The sequence below is a fragment of the Numida meleagris genome, chromosome 5, assembly GCF_002078875.1.
Source record: "Numida meleagris isolate 19003 breed g44 Domestic line chromosome 5, NumMel1.0, whole genome shotgun sequence".
Taxonomy (NCBI): domain Eukaryota; kingdom Metazoa; phylum Chordata; class Aves; order Galliformes; family Numididae; genus Numida; species Numida meleagris.
In genome coordinates, this window is record NC_034413.1 from 48,089,267 (window position 1) to 48,114,491 (window position 25,225).

The 25,225-nt window shown below is 40.0% G+C and overlaps 1 protein-coding gene across 1 annotated transcript in view; it reads right to left on the reverse strand.

Annotated features, from left to right (window-relative positions):
• Positions 1–25,225, reverse strand: part of SSFA2 (sperm specific antigen 2) — a 41,695-nt gene that overhangs the window by 8,497 nt on the left and 7,973 nt on the right. Inside the window, exons 6-16 of the mRNA XM_021397721.1 lie at positions 23,412–23,448; positions 22,120–22,218; positions 21,402–21,610; positions 19,834–20,528; positions 17,077–17,149; positions 10,671–10,762; positions 6,368–7,612; positions 3,356–3,436; positions 2,798–2,925; positions 1,900–2,050; positions 676–741 (exon numbers count right to left, since the gene is read on the reverse strand). Coding sequence (XP_021253396.1) covers positions 676–741; positions 1,900–2,050; positions 2,798–2,925; positions 3,356–3,436; positions 6,368–7,612; positions 10,671–10,762; positions 17,077–17,149; positions 19,834–20,528; positions 21,402–21,610; positions 22,120–22,218; positions 23,412–23,448 — 2,876 coding nt within the window. The remainder of the gene's footprint in view (positions 1–675; positions 742–1,899; positions 2,051–2,797; positions 2,926–3,355; positions 3,437–6,367; positions 7,613–10,670; positions 10,763–17,076; positions 17,150–19,833; positions 20,529–21,401; positions 21,611–22,119; positions 22,219–23,411; positions 23,449–25,225) is intronic.

Sequence of the window (25,225 nt, forward strand, 5' to 3'; positions counted from 1 at the left end):
AAGTCACATACAGATGTAGATATGCTTTCTTGTTATTTATTCAATCACTTACTCATTCCCTCCATGTAACAAATATGGCTATAAAATAAATATATGCTTTGACTTTATGACTGCAACAAAGAGGATCATAAAAAGGAATGGGTATTTTTGAAAGCCAACATAAATAAGAGTTGTGGCAGTTCCCCAAGCCACTGACTTTTGCAATATGGATGCATCCTGCCAGAGCCACTGACAGAGGCACACGTAAAGGCTTGATTTTGTTTTTCTTTGCTAAAACAATTCAAGTTTGCTCTTTTTGTGTTTTTTTTTTTGCAGTCTTTGAACTGCTTGTTTTCAGCGGTTCAGGGGCTTACTCTGGACTCCTAGCATAACCTTCACAGAAAAATAAAGTTTTCCCTGGAAAACTCACCATGCAGTCATTATACCAACTAAATGCAAATGCCTCACTTCTTCATATTCTTCTTAAAAACAAATAACACTTCATAGCTCCTTACAGCTATGATTAACTTTTAAGGAAAATGCAACTGTTCTCTAGAGAACTACTGAAATGATTATTTCCAGGGCTGTGTGTTGAATGAATCTCTTGTGACTTGTTTTTTAAAAAAAAACATTTAAAAAAAACAACCAGAATTTTTTTTTTTTTTTGCTTAATAAAACATACAACACACTACTTACTGGTTCAATGACATTCAGTGGAGAAGGGCATGATAGATTATCAGCACTTCTGCTGCCATACATACCCTGAAAAATTAAGTCAGGTTAATACACTGTGCATTTTTTTCAGAGCTGCTATAATCTAATATATAGACACGCTGTGTCTCAGACTACTATCTGTAAAAGCAGAAACTTGGAACCGGGAAGCAAAGTTGGTTGGAGAAAGTTTACTTCAGTCATTTTTAAAGCTGGCCCTCTTCTATAAAAGGATTTACAAATAAAAAGATATTTATATGGTTCAAAGAATGCAAGTCTGGCTTGGAATTGCAGTAATACCATATTTTCCTGTTCTTGGGTTTCAATTTTTTTTTCCCATGACAAAATACTGAATAGGAAGATGTGGCCTGTGCTGCTTCTACAGAAGAGGACTGGCTAAGAAAGAGGAATGAGATCCATGAAAAACATATGACGCTTTTGGTCTGTGCTTCTTTTGTTTGGCTGATGACAGAGTTGCAGTAGAAAAAAAAAGAGGAAGAGTCTTCTGCTGAGTGAAAAAAGAAGAGAAAGTATATTGCCATGCCACCAATAAACAGACACCAGTAACTTCCCCTCCTCCCCTCCCAGCAACCCCCCATTGCTCTTGAGCTTCTAGTGGAGTGCCTGTACAAGCAGAACTACTCCCCATTTGGCAAGGAGCCACATGTTCAGCTGAAGGAGTTACAAAAGGCAGTGGAAGAAGAAACCCGGAGATGACAATTGGATTTTCCTGTTGTTTGGTCCATGGGTAGGCAGAGCTAGAGGGAAGCACACACTGTTTCTTGGGAGAGAAACTCACTGCCTTTCTTGTCACTGCCTTCCTTCCACCAGTAAGAAAATCAGCATAGGACAACTCCACATTGATCATAACCACCCCAGAAAGATTTCAGACATGAGCACTACATACCAAAACTACAAAATTTCAGAAGAAAAAGAAAGTGCTGACAAAAGAAGACTGAAATCTCAGGCTTACAAATCCCAAAAATATGTATTGTAATGTATTAACAGCAAGAAAATCCCTCTGTTCACACGTCTTTTCCCTAAGACACTGAAAACTAGAATATGACACCTGATAATACACAAATCATCATTAGATTCCCAGATGTCATTCCACTGTAAGATTTTTAACAGTTATGAGTCGTTAATATTACACTGATGCATGTTACACTGAGAAAACATACAATGCTGATGCAAAAAAATAGTACTTACTATGTGTGTCTGAGGTCTGTAAGGGGAAGACATGTGCAGACTTCTCAGCTGGTCTTCCAATGCAAGTAGACGTTCCTCTAACTGCATCTCTAACTCCTGCAGCTCCATGCGGACAGACTTTCTCAAACTCTGCAGCTGATCAGCTTCATACCTACACAAAATCCATTACAAAAAGAACAATGGCAAAAAGAACCAAAATCACAGAACACTGCAGTAATCCCATTACTTCCCTCACATAGTTCTGAATTCCCAAGCAGCCGCTACAGTTTGACCTAGAAAGAATGGTCAAAAAAGGCCAACAGATCTAAACCATATTTGCTTTTAAAGTGACTTAGTGATGAGCTGATTCAACTAAAGTAAATAAATCAGCAATTTCAAATGTTGTTCCACATCAGCTGCTGCTGCAACCCATGGTCAACAAACACAGCCAGAATAATGAATGCCATCTGCAACCTGCTGCATGACCACTGTGAGCTGGAAAAATATCTGAATGCTGCAATGTTGTTTTCATTTATTATTTATATCTATATAGACGCAGAGGAGAAAAATCCAAGTTAAAAGTGTTTAAGATTTTTCTCCTCCAACATCCAATGCTCAAGTATCCTATGATGAAAGTCTTTAAAATTCACAGATGTAAAATCACTTCGCAGAGGAAACAAATTCCAATTAATAAGAAATGGGATTAGAAGAAGCACAGGGAAAAAAAAAACTCTAGAATGAAGAGGTGTAAGGATGAGAGTAAAAGGGTTTTGTTTTGTTTTTTTTGCATGAACTCAGCCCCAACCCTCTTCAAACTGAAACTAATAGATTTTTTTGCTCTTATTTCAGAGGCAGAAGACCATTTCTTATTTCTTAAAGTGTCAAAGTATTTTCTCTTTTTTTTTAAATATCATTTTACCTTTCCTCTTCTGTCATGTGCTGATAAACTGTTGTCTGTTGACGTAGCATAGCCAATTCCAAATCCATCATTTGAGTTCTGAATAAATTTAGGTTTCGCCTTACCACTTGTAGCTCCTGGAAAGTATTCTTAGGAAAAAAACACAAAAAAACACAAAAAACAGAGAAAAGAAATAAAGAAAAAAAAAGAAAAAAGAAAAAAAAGAAAAGCATATATGGAAAATTTTAATTAAATAAATTAAGTATGGAGTCTATAACTGCGTTTGCTGAAATGTATCCTGTGAGTCAAGCAGAACCTCTGCAACTTCAGCGTACAGATGTTACATGTCGTGACATCACAATAACTCAAGGAAACAACATTTTCAGGTGCACCATACAAATCCATGAAAGTATTTCCACATTTAGACTGACTCCTTTTCGATACTATTTGCAGGATAGAGTAATGTTATCTCTTTAAAGACAGGGAACTGCTCGAAGATAACACGCTCTACAGCACATACATGATGTTTCCTTTTATTTTATTTTGACTAACTGCCAATATGTATAAAGGGTCACTTACTTCATAGAGAGGTAGAATGGATGATCTCTGAGTAGTGTAACCAGTGGCAGCTGAAAGATCCTGACCTCTCATCACTGGATACTAGGGAAAAAATGAACAATTTGAAATAGAAATGTCAACAATCTCCTTTATGAACTCATCTTCTCAAATGTTCAAATAGTCCAAAAGCAACCAATGTTTAAAACACAGTTTTTCTGGCCTTATGATTTCTGCTCTCAATGTCAGAAAGGAAACTTTGCAAAATGGAAGTGCTAGCTCTTAACTGAAGCACATGCATCAAAGCTCTGTAATGCAAACATGTTTAAGCTGGAAAAAAAATTAACCGTCTGATACAATAAGTAGATATAAAAGCTATGTTGTCTGCTCTAGACATCGGTGCAGAAAATGTCTGGTACAGACTACTGAAAATCCAGTAGTCTCAATTGCCTTAGCTAAAGTCAAAAAGACCTGAGTAAATGAAAGTGGCTAATTTTCAGTTATGATCACAGACATTTGCTGTGGGATTTTGTTCAGCTTTTAGTTGTGTTTTTTTTGTCTTTCTTTTTTGTGTATGCTGATTTTGTTTTTTTTTTCTTTATCTCACCATATTGCCTAAATCCAAAGACCCTTGCATGCTAATGATCTCCCATGAGAACAAGACTGTTGAAGAATTTCTATTTGCATGTTGCATCAGCATCTGGAACAACCAGATAAAAGACAGAGGCTGTTACATGTAGAGACGTGGCACAGCAAAGAACAGTGGAAACAGCAAAAACATGTACGTTTTCAAACATGAAAAAGACAGCTTGTCCAATATAGTTTTGAAAGAATTCAAAAGAACTATTGACACACCATGGAAAATTTGAAGCATGTCCATTCACTCAGAGGAGATTTGCTCAAACATGATCACGTGAAGGAGATGTTTTGTTTTTCCTCTCTCAGTTTTCTTTGTTTCCTGCTCTACTGGGAACAAATCTTCTCCTCCTTACCCCTTCCAAAAACATAGGATTGTATATTTGAAATATCGCCTATTTTTCTATAGGAAGCTGAGTACACTGTGCTACAAATTCAGTTTTGGCTGTAGAGAAAAACAGCACCAGGAAACTATGTACTGAAAACAACAGTTTTTCACAGAAAACTCTGTAGCAAGAAGGAACACATCCCCCAGAATGGGACTGGTCTAGACAAATTACTCTGGAAGCAGGACAAGTGGGCGAGGAGATGTTATTATCCCCTCTAATACTAATGCAATTTTATTTTTATTGAACTAGCATGAACAAGAGATCTGGATGTAATACAGAGCTTTCTTTTTCAGTAGATTCAGCTAGCCTCAAGCGTACTCTTACCCGCAGCAAGACTGCAGTTCATTCATGGAAGTGAATTTTACAAAGCAAGTTAAATTCTGCAACTGCTCACTCCCAGACACACTGTCCGTTACCTTGAGCAGGGCCAGCTCAGAAAACCAAAGTCAGGCTCAACTAGCCTCAGGTTTTTGACAAGGGGCAACATAAACAGAACAGAGTGTCTAAAAAAGCCCACTACAGCTCACCACCAGCAATAGGGTGCAGAAAAGCAGATGTTTGTCCTTGAGTAAAAACTCAAGGAAGACACTGAATTTCGACAACTGCATAGTTTTCATGTATTCATATATTAACAGGCAGGGTCTGCAAGTGCTCTGCCCACACAGCCACTCTGCAGCAGCTTGCAGGCTCGTAAGTGGGATCAGCACCTCAGACAACAGCAGTACAGACATGGTGGAGCAGAGACAGTTGCTAATCAGGAGGAAAAGAGCAGAAGACATCACAGAAGCCAGCAAAAGTACATGACAAGGGCTGCTCTGAAAGTAATGTTTCCTATTTTATTATGTTGGCCCATGATATCAGAGGTGGCTGCTGGCGATAGAGCAGTAGAGCTTGTACCTTTCCACCAATATTCCATTGCATTTTGTTGCCATGAGACAGATGGCAGCAGAGGAGCAGTCTGAAAAAATGGTGCCTGACAAAGAAGTGGGTATGAAGCAAAGGTATGTCATTGAATTCCTCCATGTGGAAAAAAAATGCACCCAAGGACATTCATCAACACTTGCTAAACATTTTTGGAGACCAAATAGTGGATGTTGGCACAGTGAAGCAGTAGGTGGTGCATTTCATCAGTGGCGAAAGCAATGTGAAAGACAAGCCACATTCCGGATGGCCATGCAGATTTTTACAAGCACAGCATGCAAGTTCTTGTTCACCAGTGCTGAAAATGCATAGCTAACAGTGGTGACTACATTGAAAAACAGTGTTCTGCAGCCGAGAATTTTCTCTATCAAATAGTGTTATTGTACTCATTTTATCTGTTGCAGTTTCCATGAAATAAACAGGAGGCATTACTTTTGGAGCAAACTATGTACATGTATGTGCTTGCATTCTAAAACGTTTTTTCTCTGACTGTTGAGAAGACTCACACATTCACCAGATTTTCACACGCCGTGACAAGATTGATTCTTAATAAAAGGCTGACAACTACAAGATTATGTTGCTCGCTTCAGAGTTGAACATGCACAACATTGGCATAAAACAGCACAAAAACATAACTTGAATGAACAATCATCACTAACATCATTAGTGAAGCCACAGGACTTGCAATGAAAAAACAAATTCTATTATTTGAATGGGAAGTACTCCAAAGAGAAGTGACAGGTTAAAGCACCATTAAAGGCAATATGTATTTTCACATCTAAAGCTAATGACAGCTGATAAGGCATACACTGCTCCTCCCTCATACCTAAGAATAATCATAAAAAAGTTAAAAAATAAGACAATCAGTTAATTAATGATCTGGATCAAGTGCAACACGAACAAATTCAATGCAAAAATAGTGGCACACCGGAGAGGTGATCACTTACCACTTTAAACAGAAGCTCCTGAAAGAAGTAGCAAACCAAACAGGTACAAAGTGCTCTCTTTTCCTACACTACATAAAAGAATATTCAAGCTAACATTTTATTTTTACAAGAATAAAATAAGAAGCCCCTTTGCTTTCTCCTACCTGTGAGAGGTTCTGCAGAGAGCTTCTGATGTCATGCAGGACTCTGCGCAGCTGCATTTCCAGAGTGGAGGGCGGGTTGATGGCATGAGGTCGATGAGGATATCCAGAGTGCCTTGGAGAAAAGGGACAGCTGAAGGGGGAAAGCAAGGCACTGAGGGAAGAACCGGAGATGCTCGGGACACTGTGAGTGCTAAGCGTCCTCATGTGCTCACAGAGCGGCCTGTCCAGCCACTCAGCCGGAAGGGAGTGCAGGGAGCACGTTGACTGGGACATGTGTGCTGGGGTGTGTAGTGGGCAGCTCTGTCCCCTGGTGGGACTAGGCACCTCGGACAGTCTCCTGAGCCCAGTCTGGGGCACTTCTCTTTTAGAGGATGAAGTTGCAATGAATAGCGTGGATTTGCACACAGGCTGGCTGGTAGCTGCCTTATCTTCCTGTTTGTCATCCTCAGAAGTCAGTTTTTCATCTTCCTCCACATGTGTGTACTTGTAGGTGAAAGAAGGGGGACCACACAGAGTCTCTTTTCCTGGAGTTAACTGGACATTCACAGAGGACACCACTTTCACTGGATTCAGTAATGCAGTCGGGAGAGATTGAGATCGCCTTAGAGGATAACTTGATTCAGCCAACCACTGTCTTTGTTTCCTCAGGCGATCTTTTGACTTAAGGAGAGAGCGCCCAGCCCTTGCGTCAGATGTGCTGATGATCCTCATCTGAGCTCTTTGCAAAGCAACGTGAACCCTGTCCAAGGACGATGGGGAAGAGCTGTCACCTTCCAGAGACTCCAGTGTCTTGAGGATATGGTGTGTTTGGTACTGAGGAAACTCAAACGCAGTGTCATTGTCAAGATCGCTTTCATCACTGCCTTCCTCCAGAAGCTCCAATTCTTTCTGCTCACTAGAAATACCTTCATCTTTAGAGCTGTCCTCTCCTCCAACTGTCTTAGATACATGAGATGACTTACTTTCTCCTCCATTATTTTGTTCAGCTTCATAGTCATAGTTTTTTTTATCGTCTCTCCTTTGGTTTTCAGAATACACCTCTACCTTTCCTTTCTCTACTTGAGACATATCATCCTCTTCATCATCATCATCCTCCTCATCATCATCTTCTTCCTCCTCAAACTTATTGAAACATGGCCGTTCCTTGGCTATTGGTGTCCTCTGTTCCTCACTATGTGATGTCACTGTTGTCTCACTGTCACAGCTGTCAGCACTACTTCCCATGCCTTGCAAAGACTCCTGAACCTAGGAAGGATTCAAGACAGCAAATGAGTGAACATACTGGAGACTCAGCTACTGCCTTCTCAGGAATCAGGCTAACAGTCTAAGTTCACATTCATTTGGCATTATGGTGGAATAATCCAAAATGTAGTTAGTATAAAGGAGAGACAGCGAAAGAGAATGAAGAAACCACAGTTTCTGATTGGTTAGAAGCACACTGAAGTACGGCACCAAAAGTAGATGGTTTTCAGGGAAAAGAAAAAGTAGGCAAACCATTCACACTCATTTTTGACTTGACAATAAATAGTATTGCCAGAAGAATAGATGTAGCAGCAGTAAAATGATAGTATGTGTTTTAGGTAGCAATGGAAAGGTGTTATCAGACTGGAGGTATGTGGCATCTCCCACACAAAAAGGTTCATACGCAGCACTGAAACCAATGGCGGTACTAAAGAATGCAAACAGAGAAGTGAGGAGAATTTTGGATTGTAGTGAAACTCCAAGAACAGGAAAAACAGTTTGCCTATACACTCAGCCTGTTTTAAATTGTAGCACTGTTTGAGATTGGGAATCTAATATTAATCTGCTAATCTCCATTGATGACTGAATCCTGCACTTTTACCCTATTGTCTCTTCATTTTTCCTAATACACTTTGCCCTTCTCATTCTAAACTAACTACAGTTTAAATTCCATATTGCAAAAGGATGCACTTCCCTATATGCTTGATCAGAGCATTGGTGCAAGTGAACTTTTAATTTAATAGGGAATACATGGCAGGAAAAACACTCACAAGAAAGGAGAAAAAGGGATATAAGGATTGCAAAGCATATTCCTTAGGTCAGCATGATTGGCTAATATATTTAAAAGTACATTTTCATAAGAATATGTAGTATAAAGTACAATTTTGGAAATTTGCCATAGTTGACCATATGAACTGGTAGTTTAGAGAAGATTTTCACATTTCTAACTAGAGCTGTTCTTTCTGCTATTAGTTCCTTCTGGAGTGAATATTTATGGTGTATGCTGCGCAACACTTCCACTCCACCATCAAGAACAGAATTTCAGTCATGAAGGTCATCATGTATTTAACATTGCATTAAGATTAGTATTAAATACTGTACATGTTCAGATACTGTTTAAGTCAAATGTATTAAAAGAACAAAAGATTAGCATTTGGGTGAAATTAGATGTGCTACAATCACGTGTATCTAATTCTCCATCACACTGTTTACTTACAAAGTCAGGCAAGCAAAATTCAAGTATTTGGATAGAGAACGTTTCTAATTTCTTTCACAACATGAAACTTCCAGACTGAATATCCAAAGTTAACGTCAAAATGGGGATGGAAGGAAATGCAATTCCAATTTTTCAGCTTTCTCTTGAGTTTCAGACGAATGCTAAGGCTGCTAGAGTCAATTATTTAACAGTAGATGGCACTAACTTACCATACTTTTAAGAAAACAAAATGTACACCCTTCTGTATCCCCTTCATCTTCTCACAGGTTCTCTTCACTAGCTGCCAAGTTCTTTTTCCTAGTTTCATTATTCATCTGTATTTTCTAGTCAGCTCAGTACTTGTCTTGAATAAAGGAGCGATGGTGGCAGAAGAGAGCCTAGCAACTCCATGGCACAAATCTCACACAGTTTCAATACGTCTTTTCAAAACAGCATAATAGAAAGCAGAAAGATCTCATCACTTTGCAACCAACATAAACAAACTCCACTAGCCTTCCACTGAAGAGGCATTTAGATGCAACACGCTTTTAATGGATTCTTAATCAGGTTGTAACCAATGCAAAGATCAGGAGTGAGAAACTCCAGTCTGAGACTCCTTCTAACATGCCTGTCAACTTACTTGAGTGTAGTTCAAGTTCAGTTGAGAGTAGAACCAGTATCTCAGACTGTTATGCTCATTTTAGAAACTCATGCTCACAATTTCCATTATTCACTCTATTGCTCTTGGTAAACGTAAGCAAATGCTTAACAGAGACACCAGGACTAGTTCTGTTGCTGCTTCCATTTTGGTACTCAACTGACAAAGTAGTAAACAGAAAAGGACACAATCCCAGCACCAAAACTGAGAAGCAAACTTTGGTGGATGGGAACCTCCTCCTAGTAAGTGCCAAATAGCTTTTAGAATCTGTTTGGTGCGCTACAAGGAAAGCCTCACACATAGTAGCATAAAACAAGTCCAGTAGCTGAAAGCCACAGAAATGAAATTACTGGTGATATCCAAACTCCCACTTTTGTATACTCTGCATCATTGTGGTTCAGGTCCCAGAGAGCTACCCAATGGCCTTCAGGACAGGATCCAACTTGGAGTTTTCTGTGGCTGACTGATAGGCCAACCAAATCATGGCTATCACTATGTGGATGTCTTAGGAGAGGCAGAGAACAACTTTCCTAAGTATTAGATGAAGTTGCTGAGTAAATGTGTGTATTAGGCAGTCACATAAGCATCCAGCTGAACAAAAGCCTCCCTTAAGACATGAGAGTTCTGGTCAGTATCACTATAAATTCCAGGACCAAGAACAAAGGAACTGGAATGGGAAAGACCATGGGAGTCTGAAGATTTACCAAACGTCAGTATACCTACACAGCAAAGTTAGTATTAAATTGTTTTCCCTTTCTGTCAGCTTCTAGTTAGAATATAGAAAAACATGCAGGAAAAAAAAAAAAAGAGTGAGAAGTCAAAAATGATGCAAGAAAATGGAATGAAATTTCACTAGAAAAGTTATATTATTTAATCACCTTAATCTCACTTCAGTCACGATAAGAATGGACTGCAATTCTGAAACCTCAGCCAGCGACAAAAGATATACCAGAAATAGCACACAGGAAATACTGAATTTAGAGCTTATTCCAGGACCAAGTATGCTCAGACTCTCCTACCATAAAGGCTTTAAAATTTTAACATAGCATAAGGGACTGAGCAGATCCAGTTCTGAAAATGAGAGGTTTATCAGAACCCTGACTGACAGCCACAGTAGATGCCAAACACCAACATACTTTCCTCCCTCCTCACATCTCTGCTCTGCCACAATAATCGGTGCAATGTCAGCCACAATATGGAAGACTTACCTGAAGCTGATTAAATGGAGAACAGTCTGTGGAAGAATCCTCAGCAAAGCCACTGCTATCTGAGTGTTGACTAGCAGTCCGTAAAAGCTGATCTGCTTAAAACAAAGCAAAGCTCAACTATAGTTCACTTACAGATCACCACCCTTTAAGCCAGTCACATTCAACACATGCTTTCCTTTTACACCAAAGTAACATTAAGTAGATAGCTCTATTCCTTTTCAAATTCCACTTTGAACAATTCACAAAAACGACCCGATGGTTTCAATCATATGGAGTGCAAAACCTTTCCTCATGCAAAGTTTTACCTGTGAAACTTTAAACAGCACTGGCAGAGGAACCTTTTTTCACGCTTTTCTCTCCCGTATTGTGGAAAAACCACACTCACTGATGTTGCCACTGCTGCAGTTTTTCTTCCACCAAAACTGAATCACTGGTTAACTCACATACATTCATTGGAACAGATGCTTTTGTGTTGACATGTACAGATTTGCTACACCTCCTGATCAAAGTGATAAAGGGGATCACTGCCAGCCCACATCATCCCATGCATCCAGAGGAATGGAACAAGATGAGCAGAGAGCAATGCACAGGTCTGAAAACTGCTAGAGGATGTCGCTCCCTGGTTTTGTGGTCAAATACAAAACATCTCTAGCTCATTGACTGGCAATCAGCTAAAAACACATTCCCAGCACTCGTTTTGTACACTGGAGACAAGATCCTCCTGCTTGCTCCTTTCTACTCACAGTACAAAAGTGTTTAAACAGCCCAAAAAGACTCCAAAATCCCAGGAGATTACCCAGGAGTGGCGTCCTCTGGTGCAGACACGGTACCACATTGCTCCTTGGCCAGGAGATCTTGGCGAGCCCCGCAGTACTGTGCCACATGGCAGATGTTGTTCTCCACCAGACTCAGGCGGCACTTCCAAGTTCAGGGTTTACCTCACACCACCACGACCATCTTGCTCAGACAGATGGCAATCCATCTCACCTCTAATCCTCAGCAAATCTGCAAGAGCTTGGCTATGGGATGAGACCCCACCACCTTCTCATCCCTTCATAGAAACTCTGTTCTACTCTCTATAGCTGAAAACAGGATTTTGCCCCACATTCCTTTCACCGCTTAACTGTCATCATATAATTAAACCCAGTTCACAGCTCAACGCATTGGAATGCATTGTGAAAACTGTTTTGAAACTGTTGGATATTCAAAACTAATTTTTTTATATTAAAACAACTATTAATTTTGAAGAACGTTTTACTGATGCAAGAATAAAAGTCTGCATAGCCACAGAAACTGGTGAACAACAGGTCAGGGAAACTGCCCTTTAAACTTCTTCATCAATGTTTTCATACAGCTTTTAGGGAGTGCCTTTCAAATTGTGCTGCTACTCTGTTATCATGGTGGCCACAATATCCTGCAATGATAAACAATTTTTTACCACAAGGCAGACATCCCCACCCAGCTCCCAGTAAAGACAATAGGAATTACTTCACTTGAACTGGCCTAGCCCTTAGTAAGCACCCAATACAATGCATCAGTGTATATACTGGCATCTGGTTTCATGTGTATGAAATTTATTATTGCTCACTAAAAATATTGACCTGCCTTTCTATTTCTTTCTTAGTCATAGATCTATAAATAGATATGCACACATCTGTTCAAAAACATAGGATTTATACATATATATTAGATATATGCATGTCTCCCTAAATAATTCTTACTCTCCTAGGAAAGAGTGTACTAGAGTCAAAATCAGTGCTTTATATCATTTTCCACAGGGCTCGTAATTTATGCACATGCTTTGACAACCTTACCTGAACAGTATTGCCATGTAAATGTCAGTCTAGATCAGAGGCACTCATACCTGCCCCAACATCAATATCCATGGCAATAAATTAGCGCCACATCAACAGATCCAAACTGCATTGGTGCCCCCTATAGATACATTCCCTTCCTGTTATACAGGTGCTAGGATATTTTTTTTTAACATTTTAAAGAAAATCAGGAAGACATTTTTTGTAAGTATGAATAGCTTTCCTCTACCATATCTTTGCCTCTTGCAAATTCTCAGAATTTTCCATGATACTACTACCATGTAAATGCAGTAAAAAGTTTTAACAAACTACTTCAGAAGTGAAATGATAGGTTTTGCCTCCATAAATATTGGAAATATCAACTATTACATTGGGATACACTGATATATAATGCTATCCATCCTTCTTGTCAATTCCTGATCCAGAAGTACAACCTGCTCCATGTCACTTGGATGTGTCTCAGATTCAAGCAGATGAGGGGGAAGGATTAACATTTTTTATTTTTTAAATTACAAAGTTACATTCAGATCTTGATTAAAATGCCCTCTGGCAGCAGAGAATCTTAAGACGAATAAGTGGTAATCAGCCATGGCTCCCCTCTCCTCACCCTGAATGCAGAAAACTCAGCACCAAAGCTGGAGAAAAGTGTGGGAAAACAAACCACCCAAGATGAAAAAAAATAAAAGGAACAATCAAACTCATGTCCCAGTTAAACCAAGCACGAGACAAAAATGCCCCTCAGATGATTGTTTTAAGTTGCATAAAACATTAAAATATTTTTAGGCACTGAATACAAGCCAGGGCAATGTGGGCATTCAAAAATACAGCAAATACGCTAAGTTCTAAGCAGAAACAGATGATGAAGAAAGAGGTCTGTGGTTTACAAAACATGAAAGCACAGATTAAACAGATTAAATAATTCATCTATTCTGTATGTTGTAAAATAATACTCAGCTACCAATAGACCGACAATTTCACAGATCCAAACAGTCCTATCAAATATTCATAAGTTCTGCATCACTCTGCTGCTTATAAAGGAGGAGAAATGCATGGAAACTGCCTGTGAAGCTCTTTAACATCCACATTTCTTGTACCTACAGTATTGGCAAAGTCCTAATACACTCTGATTTTCATGTGATTATTAATAAACTGACACCCCCAACATAGCTATGAAGTATTCCATTCCAGGATTGAAGACCTGCTGCTCTTTTTTCCCATACTGATCACACACTGCACCCCAGCACCATCAAAACCAGAAACTCTTCGAAGTCCCCAGGGCTTTCTTAGCTTCTGGATATACAAACACAGATTCCCGCAGATACTAAATCTGTTCCAAATGCTTTTTTCTCACCCCCCCCCATCTCCAGTCTACTTCTGGAACTGCAACCACTAAAAGGCATAAATACAATAATACGCTAAGGACAGGAAGTGCCAATTATCTGCTTTCTTCACTTTTAAGGACTACATTTTCAAAATTACTGTTTTTGACTATATATGTCAGGTGCTTTAAAAGAAATAGGTCTGTCAATCCAAAATTTGACAAAGCTACTGATGGCAGCAACCATTCACAAAACACAAAGCTCTGAGAATATTTTTAGAATATTGTTCTGTACATGTGCGTATATTCGTCTTGTCAGGAAGAATTTTGCTTTCCAGTTAACAAGCCTTCCTTCCAGATAGCTTTGCAAAAGGTGAGTGAGGTGTTCTTTTTTTTTCCCTTAAATGCTGTACATTTAACAGCACCATGTGTTTATAGTGCAAAGCACACAAAGCTTGCTGTGTTCCTAAAAAAATCCCCAAACCCATCTGTGAGCAAAAAGAAATGATATACACATTTGAATTTTGCAACAACAAAGAACTGAATGCCAGTTTGGGGCATAATAAATAAACTACTTCAGTTCAGCACCATTTAGAAGACATAACCTAAAAAGTACATCAAGATAGTAATGATTCAGAATTCTTTGCATCTCTGCAACATGCTTAATAAAGACACTACTGGAGCAAAACAATCATTTAGAAGTCACTGTGAAACAACAAGCCCACTTATAACCAGAGCTATCCTGACATTAGAAACGTGCTCTAATGGGGAGTCTAAGCCACAGTAGCCTCAGTGCTGTTCAAGCATATGTTAATACACTCCACAGGGTCCCTTCCAACTCAAAAAATCCACGATTCTATGAAAATCATTTTGGTTTTTTTTCCCTTTCTTAATTCAAATACTTCACATCTTACTACACACACTCTTAAAATGCCTTCCAGAGTGTTGTAAACACCAGAGAGGGCACCCACAGCCCTTTGTGTAGAAGTAAAATTGCACTGCAAGGCTTTTAACATCCTATATTGACCAGCACTAAACTAACACTGCTAATCAACACAGAAGCACCTCTAAAGGGGAAAAAAAAAAAAAAAAAAAGGTACAAACTTATTCTGACAGAGGAAATATTTATCTGGAACAAACATTCATTAGGGATGCTTATTTACAGTAGAGCCGGTAGCACTGGAAGTGGTGAGTCTGTATGAGAATCATCAGTTGAAATCACATTGTAAACGAAGACCAGCCCTCGAATCTCATGCTGATCCAACCTATAGTGATTGCTAACAAGAGTGCAACTTCACATTCAGACACAACAGACTATATCTTCAGAGAGTGATCACTGATGCTGGATGATTTCAAATTTGATGAGCACCTGCACTCTGAGGAAACAAATCTACATTGTTCACATGAACAATCTGAAAAAAATAATTACTACTTTCACATTTTAGATAAGTTCCCCACCACACACTTTCCTTCTGGACAATTTCACTAAGACCTGTGTATAACATCATCATACACTTTTCACATCTTCCAGGTGAAATAAGAAATTGGTCCCAAACTGACTTTCATGAATGCGCAGGCTTGCCATCAGCACTGACATCCTTCTAAGATAAGCTATCTGAGAACTCCAGGTAATACCCGCATGAGGAAAAACTCTCACTGCTAATCATTGCCAAGTGCATTCAGAAACAGATGGGATATACTAGCCGGGAGACAGGAACCAGCACACCCTGCTCCTGCCACACTAGAAACTCAGTGCTAGAGCTTCTCAGTATCTTTCAGCAGGTATATACATGTTCAGCTCATGCTTTTTCTTGCATGGAGGAAGAGGAGGGTAAGATAGATAGTGGGAACTATTTTTACCCTCCTTGACTGCAGCTCCTAGTTCCATTAGTCACCCTTCTCTGAAAAACTGTTTCTATAACTGCCAAGGCCAGGGAAATAAGAGACCTGACCTGTAAAGAGTGCATCTCCGTCATGTTACCTGCATTAATCTATTACCCAAGGGCTTTAACCACAGGCAAACAATTGCCCGAAAGCATGTAATCATTAACTTTAAAATACAGCGAAGGGGGAAATGCTGGGAACAGTTAGAAATACAGTTTCTGGTGGCCCTTCCTTCTAGCCTGTATTCATCATAGAGTGTGGTCAGGCACTGGAACAGGCTGCCCAGGGAGGTGGTGGGGTCACCATCCCCAGAGGTGTTCAAAAAACATGTAGATATCTGTTGTACTGAGGGACATGGTTTAGTGGGAAGTATTGGTGGTAGGTGGACAGTCGGACTGGTTGATCTTAGAGGTCTTTTCCAATTTTGGTGATTCTGTAATAACAGAAGATGACTTGGGTTGCAATGTTGCATTATACAGAATACTGCTGAATTTGTAGCACAACCTACCCTGCTGAATTTGTAGCACAACATACCCCTAGTAGCTAGTCATCAACCTCCAGCAAAAAGCCGAGAGCATGCTCAACCACACTAATGCAATTCAGATGACCGTTCACAAGACTCAGTTCATCTGTGAAAAGGCAAATGAGATTATCTCCGTCCCTTAAGAAAAATTTCTGTGCCTCTCTTCAGCATCTTACGTTGATAGCCACTCGTTTCACCAAGAAACTGCACCAAAGCTAGGTGCCTTGCTAAACACAAGCTCTAGTTCTCTGATATACATATATATCAGAGAGCAGATTTCACTTTCCAACTTTGGGTAAAGGTCAGTGACAATCAAAATTAAACATCAGCCTTTTCCCTCTTCCAAAACCATAAAATATAAATAACAATTTGAGATGAAAGCACATGTGAAGCACAAGAGCCAGTACACCTTTTGTCACACGAAGGAATACAGTTTCCATGTGTGTACTAGACTTCTCTGCAGACAGCCTTCAGATGGAGCAGCAGTACATTGGCAAAGGCTGGACATATCATGACATTTAGGCTTAAAAGAATATAATTTTAGTTTAAATGGGTATCTTAAATTACAGGACTTGCTAGGGAAAAAAAAATCCCATGCAATCTGAATTAACATTTCTGTTTCTCTGAGCTATTATCAATGGCACAAAAGTGCAAACAGGCAGTGAGGTTACAACGCTGTCATCTTGCCTGTAATTTGGTTGCTACTTTGCAGTAATGTTCTGTGATTTAGCTGAAAAGGAAATCCAGATTTTTTTTTTGTTCTAAAGAGAAGAGAAACTTTAGAAGTTTTAAATACATGAATCAGCATTTCAGATAGGGGAGGAATCCCAGCAGACTGCTGTCTCCTGAAAGTTGAAGACTACTCACCTTTCCTTGACTTGGTCACTGCCAGTTGGTGAGAAGTTGGAATGTGTGGTAGATCCCCCTCTGTACTCTGGATCTACAGAGAAGAGGAGAGGAACATTTTGTCAGGCCAACTGGATTATGTTCCTGTGCTACTCCAGGCTTCACCACGTTACTGCTTGTGGAAATACATCCTGCGTATTCCAGTACAAAACAGGAAGATAACATATGCAAAGTCATGCAGATTTCAACTGGGAAACTTAAAACTACATGAAAATTAATCCCATTACTTAATCGCCTTGTGAAACAGCATTATTAATTAAGCGGTTCTTTGACAGCCATTCAAATGATGAAAGGAACATGCCTAAAATTTCAACAGGAAGGCCTTTGTTTAGCTCAAAAGCTATTATATATTTTCTGTTGTCAGTGCAACAGAAAGAATCCTCATAGTTCACATGCAACTTTACGTGCACAAAACCCCCAATCCAACTACTCCCTAACCCTCCCCTCTAATGGGCTGCCTATTTTCAAAATTAACAATGACATTTTCCTTTCCAGTTTTGATAAAATTAAAAATGTAAAATTAACATACTAATGGTTTGAAGCCCAAATTAGTACTTGGCTAAAGGAGAAACACTATTTGCATCGATATCATGTGTACAGCAGCCACAAGAGTGCATTTTCTCAACGACAAGGATTTTGACAAGTACTTGGCCTGAACTTTTCACTGTTCAAGAGTGAACAGCACTACTTTTACATAATAAAACAAGAGGCTTTTACTCCTGTGGGAGACGAAGGCTGTATTATGAAAGAGCTAAATGATTATTTTGACAAAAGCAGGGCAGCATAGGAGGAGTTCACCATTTAAGTTAAGGAAAAAATATGTATTTTTTTAATTAAAAAAACAAACACACACAAAAAACACACATACACACAAAACAAACAAACAAAAACACAATGCCACAAGCAGGAACAGTAAGTAATATTACAAGCCCTTTTGATCAGACTAGCCTTTCAGGAAAGATACCTTGATTTTCTTAAACCTTCTCGTTTCCAATGGCTAAATTTTCCACCTCCAACCCACCAAACATCTTCTCATTTAAGTACCTTCCACCTCTTGTCCTTGGCTGGCAGACAGCACCCCAGCAGAGGACTTGTCCTGCCCCGTCCCTTCAGCCAGTATTGATGCTGGTAAGCGACACTCATGCTCTAATTGGTCATCTCAGGAGAGGGAGTCTGGGGGAAATCCTGCCCTGACTCACTCCCACACCAGCTATCTTCCCAGCGACAGACTTCCTAATGGCACGCAAACCTCCAAGGCATTCATAAGCATGCAAAGAGCTTCCCTGATATATCTGTCATCTTTCTTACACATATCAAGCTGAGAAAACTTTGGAAGGAGTTATTTTCAGTTTCTAATAGTGTATTGTTCATTAGACTGTGCTTAAGAGACACACAAAAATAAAATCAAGCTGCCAGGTATTGTTCTAGAGTTTTCTTAATAAAACTGAATCCCTCCACTAGTTGATACGTATATACTAGATTGCATAAACAAAAATTCACCACAACGTCATCCCACATCATGTGTCATCATGCCAAAACAGCTGTGTTTATGGACTGGTATCATTGCAAAGTGTGTCAACCAAAACTTTGCAAATGCATCGCATTTAGCTTATGCAGAATTTGGTAAGCACTCTTTGTTTCATAACCCTGTATAGTCCAATTTACTCTAAAAAATATAATATCCTTTTGTTTGTTTTTAAAAGTTGTTACAGCTTTGCCTAAGAATGACAAAATACATATTTCTCCTCTAGTATATGTGAAACCAGGCCAGCTATCAAGAACATAGCAAAATGCACTGCCACTCAGACCCCTCCCATTGTGCCAACACAAGTATCTGTGCAGATACAAAACCCTTTCAAGAAAATTATCTAGCTGAAAACTACCCCAGGAAAAATAAATAATTCAAGATACCCTGGGCTTCTTTTCCTCCCCTCAATTGGATCAACCCTTTGTTCTTGTTCAGTAGATGGCCACACAACATGTGGGTGATGGCACACAGATGCAAACAAATGACAGGAACTACAAGACTCTGGATTATCTCTTTCCCCTCAATGAGCACCTTCTGCTATAACATCCATTGATCTAGAGGAGACTTCAAAGTCTGCAGAGCCAACACAACACTAGACACAATATCTGCTAAATTATCTGTTTGTTATTCTCTGTAAAACTCTGGAAGTTTCCTATTGCCTCTTTTCTTCACTCATTTCAGCAAGGAAATCGCAATCCTTCATTTACACATCTACTTCACATACATGAAAATGTTAGCTTCTGGATTGTTAACAACAGCCACTCCAAAAAGCTTCCACAAAACCATTTGCTAATTTAAGAGGGTTCTTACAATCCAACCAGTGAGTCTATGCGAAAATAAAATTAATCCATAAATGCATTTTTTAATTTGTAGACCGCACATTTACTAGCCTAGTCAACAAACCACTTTTAGGAATCTGGGAATTAGAATCCCTTAGAGACAATGAAAAGAATGAGAAAACTCATGCTGACTCTCAGGAACAACAACGTTATCATTATCAACAACACTCAAATAAAAGGAGCAATTAGAGCAACCTACAAAGAGAAAGCGACAACTGTCCTAACATTCAGAGAATGTAAAGCATTCCTGAGGAATACACTGTCAACTACACAGGAGAAAACATTCCCCTGCTGGCAGCCAGCAAGCTATGTAAACTGTATGCAAAAACAAAGTCATATATTTCCACCTACCTCTTCCATCTCAAAGGAATCCTTCTGCTGAAGCATTAGATTCATTACAGAGGGGTTGGCAAGAGGCATGCTGGGCTCTCTACCCAGTGATGCCGCAGGTGGCCTTTGTGCTGGGGCACCAGTTTCGGACGTGCTGCTGTTGGGCGTGTTGGAATTGTTGCTAAGGCTGGAAGGGTCCAGAAGACCAGACTCTTCACACTGTCTGTCCTGCGGGCTTGCCAGCCTGCTATTTTGCACATCTGCTGCAGACACAGTATCCTCATGGTTATCATCAGTTCCAGCAGGCACATTCACAAGTCTGTGAGCAACTGTAGCATTTGTCTGACTACTAGCTATCTCCTCCTTTACAGTAGCCAGAAAAGAGGGAGAGTCTTTCTTTTTCGAGAATTTTGGCAACTTAGAATCATTTTCCTCACTCTCTGCCTCAGGTGGACTTTTCCCTTTTTCAACAGGTGACAGGGTTGAGCAGCTGCTATCGGCCTGCTGGGCACTGCACAGATTAAGCTTAGACAAGGTCTTCATTAACCGACTGGCTGTATTGCTGCGATTTAAGGGAGGTGGGCTGGATGCTTCTTTGCTGGAAGACACTGAATTCATACTACCAATTTTCTGCAGAGGAGTTCCAGAGACTTGAGAATACAAAGAGGAAAAGGCATTGGCCACAGTAGTAAGCACTTCAATCTGGCGAAAACGACCTGCACAAGAACAAAACATGAGACAGAGTTTAAGAGGAGTTTTGATGTCATCACAGCTCAGAACTGCTGATCCATCTCTACACAATTGTTCAAATTGTCAGTGGCAGTTCTTTTCCTCATATTTGAAGAGGGAGCTTTCATCATAACCTGTGCCTGCCCACCCCATCAAATCTCCCTCTACTTATGTCAAGTCCAGAGATGAATGCTGACTAGTTAAAAGTCTTCAGTAAATGCACAAGGAGAACAGCACGGAAAGCCTTCACAAAGTAAAAATGAAACACAGACATGCAACTGCAGGTTAATTTACAAAGTACCATCAGGAAAAGGTGTGTTTGTGGATGGACAGAGCAGTTCCAGTAAAATAGGACATTTCAGCTCTGCCCTCATTTCAGAAATGCTTGTTTCTGACCTAACAAAGACCCTGTCCAAGTCAATAGCAATACTGGCACAGACTTCAACAACTACAGAAGTAGGTCACTGCTGACAGCTTTCACAACTCCCACTCGATTCTAAAGAACATGAGAAAAAGACAGATATTGCTATTTGTTTCCATGCTCTAAAGCTATAACAGAAGACAAGCTTAGAAGAAAGCAACAGGAAAGATACAAAACAGAAGGCAATATACAACCTTACAGGATGCGTTTTATTTCTTTTCTCTGCTACAGATCATCTTCCCTCATCCCAAGATGTACGACAGTGGTCATCTCTTGCCATATTTAAAAACCACACGAGTCTCATTACAGATTCTGAATGGAATTTGGCCTTTAGATGGTACAGGGTTTTTGCCAGAACACTACATATGATACCTTCATTTTAGATTGTTTACACAGTTAAAAATTTTAAAAATAAACTTTGCTTCAAAAACATACTTACTTGTCAAAGCAAAATTTGGATTTTCCACTTCCATGCGCTGCATTTGAGCATTCAAAAACACTTTGATATCTATCCCTCTGGCAAATGATGATGAATTAAAAAATCTTGCTGGAATTTTTGAAGCAATATCTGGTTCATCTCTTCCAAATCCAAGGTTATAGAGCACTTCTTCAGGATCTTCCTCATAAAGCTCCAGTAACTCAGAAACACTAGACAAATGACAAGATGTTTACTGTCTATGCATCTCCTTTTAGGACACAGTGCCTTCTGTCCAACTTCAGTTCAGCCCACTAGACAGCTTTGTCTATTGAACTTTTGACTCTTACAGCTCAGACTACTTAAGGAAATAATTCCGGAGATATCTGCATCTCAAGTTTTGGTTCACGCCACCAGAGACACGAGCCCAGACACAGCTCAATACAATTCCATTATTTATAAATAAAGATCTTGCACAGCAAAGCTCCAATCTTAAAATATTGTTAAGATTTCAGACATTTCTTAGGCTCATCCGTGTTTACTGCAAAACACATCTGAAAACAAATTACAGTTTTTCAAGCAACCGAATGCAAATTCCCTTCTCAGTTACTAAATGCAACAATGCATATAAATCAAGCCAAGTCCATCCAACTTAGGAACAGAAGTAGTAAGTTTTGCCAGCAAAACAGAGCCAAATTCCACTGAACTGTGCCACGACCTTCAAAGCATAGCACTATTTTACCTTGAAACAGTTGCACTGCTTTTTCCAGAGCCTGTAGAGTTCATACTTCTCCCCTTCTGGTGAAACTGAAGTCTCCTGTCCTTCGCCAGCATACCATTGCTGTGAACAAAGCAGAGACCACTGCAATAAACAGGTTCTGTTCAGGGATTTGATTCTCTGTCTCAGAGCAGAGACATGCCTCCAGTGCTGCTGAATTTCTGTTCCCCTATTCAGCATTAACTGGTTTATATTAGCCATGTCACTTATTGAAATACAATAGCAAAAGTGAACTCTGAGATGCCTCAGTAAAAACGTACACAAACTAAGGATTTGAAGGCAAATGCAAGCTGAGAAAACAAATCCCTGATGCCCCCAGCCAACCCTCCGATCCCACCCTTGCCCTGGGAGAAAGCCAGCTGTCAGGTAGGCCACCCCGCCCTCTCCTGCCTGCCCGCTGCTGGCTACAGCAGGACCACCTGGCCACATCGCATCCCTGCCTCACCCCTGCTGCACCCAGCAGGTGGCTGGGGAAGCCAAAGAGGCTGCAAGCTGGAAGAAACAAAATGAGATGTTTCCAGGAGGGACTGCAGACCAGTTTCTTTCCCAATCCCAAGCTATTTCTTTGCTGCATCTGGAAAGAATGCTAGCTAGCTCCTCCACACTCGCTGGTACCTCAGGTCCAGAGAAACCCTTACTTACTCTTGGGGAGTAAGTAATCCTGGGTGAATTTTAGACTGCAAATCCTAGTACCCACACAGCAAGAACAACCACTAAGAAGCCCAAGATGACAAGATTCACCTAAGAGTGGCTCAGGAGGAGCAACAAGGGTGCTGCTCACACAAGCCATGGAGTTCCAGCAAACTTGCAGATTTTAACTACAGCACATTTCATTCAGAACCTATCGTTAGGAAGCAGAAGCCTCTCCTTCTGAGTCTTTTTTCCCCACTCCCAAAGGACACCTGCTCCAAAAGGTAAAGCCAGCCTTGCCATGTAGTTTCTGAAATGGTCAGAGATCAGCAAGCCGAAGAAGGTAAATCATACCGTAGTTACTCATAATTCCTTGTTTCTCTGCTTTTCTCCATCATCTCAAAAATCTACCTCAGGTCTGCTGGAAGAATTAAAATCTACATTTTTTTCTGCATTTCACATTAACCATTCCCATGCTATCTGGATCTTCTCGTTCTTTCCTTCGTAGACAGCCATGTCCGGAACAGCCCTAGCTCTGAAGTAGCCTACATGACTTTCACTGTACCCTCTCCCTCAAATATAGATATTTCTCCAAAGTAAACAGAGAAAAAAATAAGTATGTTTACCACGTTTCCATTTGGGTATCACTCCGCAGATGATTAGCTGTAGGGAAACAAGAAGATATTATGCACAAACATCTTGACAACTACACTTCCCACAACCGACATAAAAAAGTAGCCAACAAGCACTTCAATGACTACTCTCCTTCCACATAAATAGGATTGTCAAGTCTTCCTAGTTTACAACTAAAATAAAGACTGTCCAGTTTACTCAGGCTTTGTCTAAAATACAATCTTGTGTGGATTGTTCACTTGCTGTAATGAATCATATAAACTTGAAATTTTACTTCCAGTAAGTTAGTAATTGCTGTATAAACAGACAATTTATTGCTTTGTAATCGAAGACATAATAACCAGCTGAAGAGTTTGTCACAGTGGGAAGGAGGAGAAAGTAAAGACATGGTCACATGAAGATTGCTCAGCTAGAGCGTGAAGAGCAGCTGGTGCCCGTGGCCAGGTAACTGATATCGTGTGCGTGAGCCTCTAAACCAGCACAGTTAGCTCTGTACAGAGGGCTGGGCTCTAGTTCTTTGAGCCATGCAGTCCATGTACAAAAGCTGCACTGAGCCTGTGGAATTGATGGGACCCTTTAATTATGGGTTCCCCCAAAGAGGCAACTCAACATTAACAAACTTGGCACAGGAGACAAGGAAGAAGTATGTGTATGTTATAGCAACCCTTGGAATCAGCTACAAAAAGAGCAAAGGTATGTCAAACACTGCCAGAAAAACCTTGCATCTGCATTCGCTGTGTTTTCAGGGGAAATGTCAGCAACAAGGAATGAAACATAGGGACCTTATAACCTTCAGAGACATCACGAAGGAACTTAAATGTATATGAAATGCAGAAGCTGCATCCCCCTTTTTTTTTTTTTTTAATATATTTGCACACAGTATGAAAGTAAGCCCATCTCCATGCATTAATTGTTGACTAGTTCCAGATGCTAAACCTTGGGATCTAACAGTTCAGTAGGGCACTGAGGTTACAGGACCTTGTCCAATGCCCTCTGTACCATTCTCGCAGGGCTCTGGCCTATCCCTGGGGTCAGGAAGCCAGAGATGCACAAGGGCAGGCCATTCATACCAGCCAAAGAGGCCATCTGTACAGCAAGGCACGCAGCACTGCTCCAAGCAGCTCTGTTGTCTGTTGTTCTCTGACAGGAAGCAAAGCCCTGCAGAAGCACTCATGTCCTTACACATGGAAATGAACCAGCAGTTCTAGCACTGAGACCTTGGTCATCTGAACAGGAGGGAAATGACCCTCTGCCAGAATCGTGCTAGAGGCTCCCCAAGAACAGAAATCTTTGAGAATGATGAGGGGGAAGAATGAAACAAAAAAAGTGATATGATTTTCTAAAATTCATTCTTAGTTGTATGCTCAGAATTGGGATGATTGTTAAAAAACACTTTCCCTATGAAATCTTCATACTGCAGGGAAGCTAGTAAGTGGAAAAGACTGACAGAAAAAGATAATCCTACTTATTCTATTGCAGTAAGAGAATAATGTACTGCTTCTCCATGATTATCAGATTAATGTCATTATCAGATCAACTGTTTTCCTCAGAAGTCTCGAGTCTTCAAAAATTAGAGATATCTCTTTCTTCAGGCCCTGTCATACTGTTTCAAAATCACTGGCAACTCTGCTGTGGACAAAAGGGCTTTCTACAATGCAAATTCTGACACTTAAAAAACTGTAGTTTAAAAACCAGTGAAAACTGAAGGCTATTTTAAAATTTATTTATAACTGATAAAAGATACAGCCTTATAGCTCCTGTCCTGCAGACATCACTGAGAACCAGTCTAAGAGTCTGTTTCATGCCA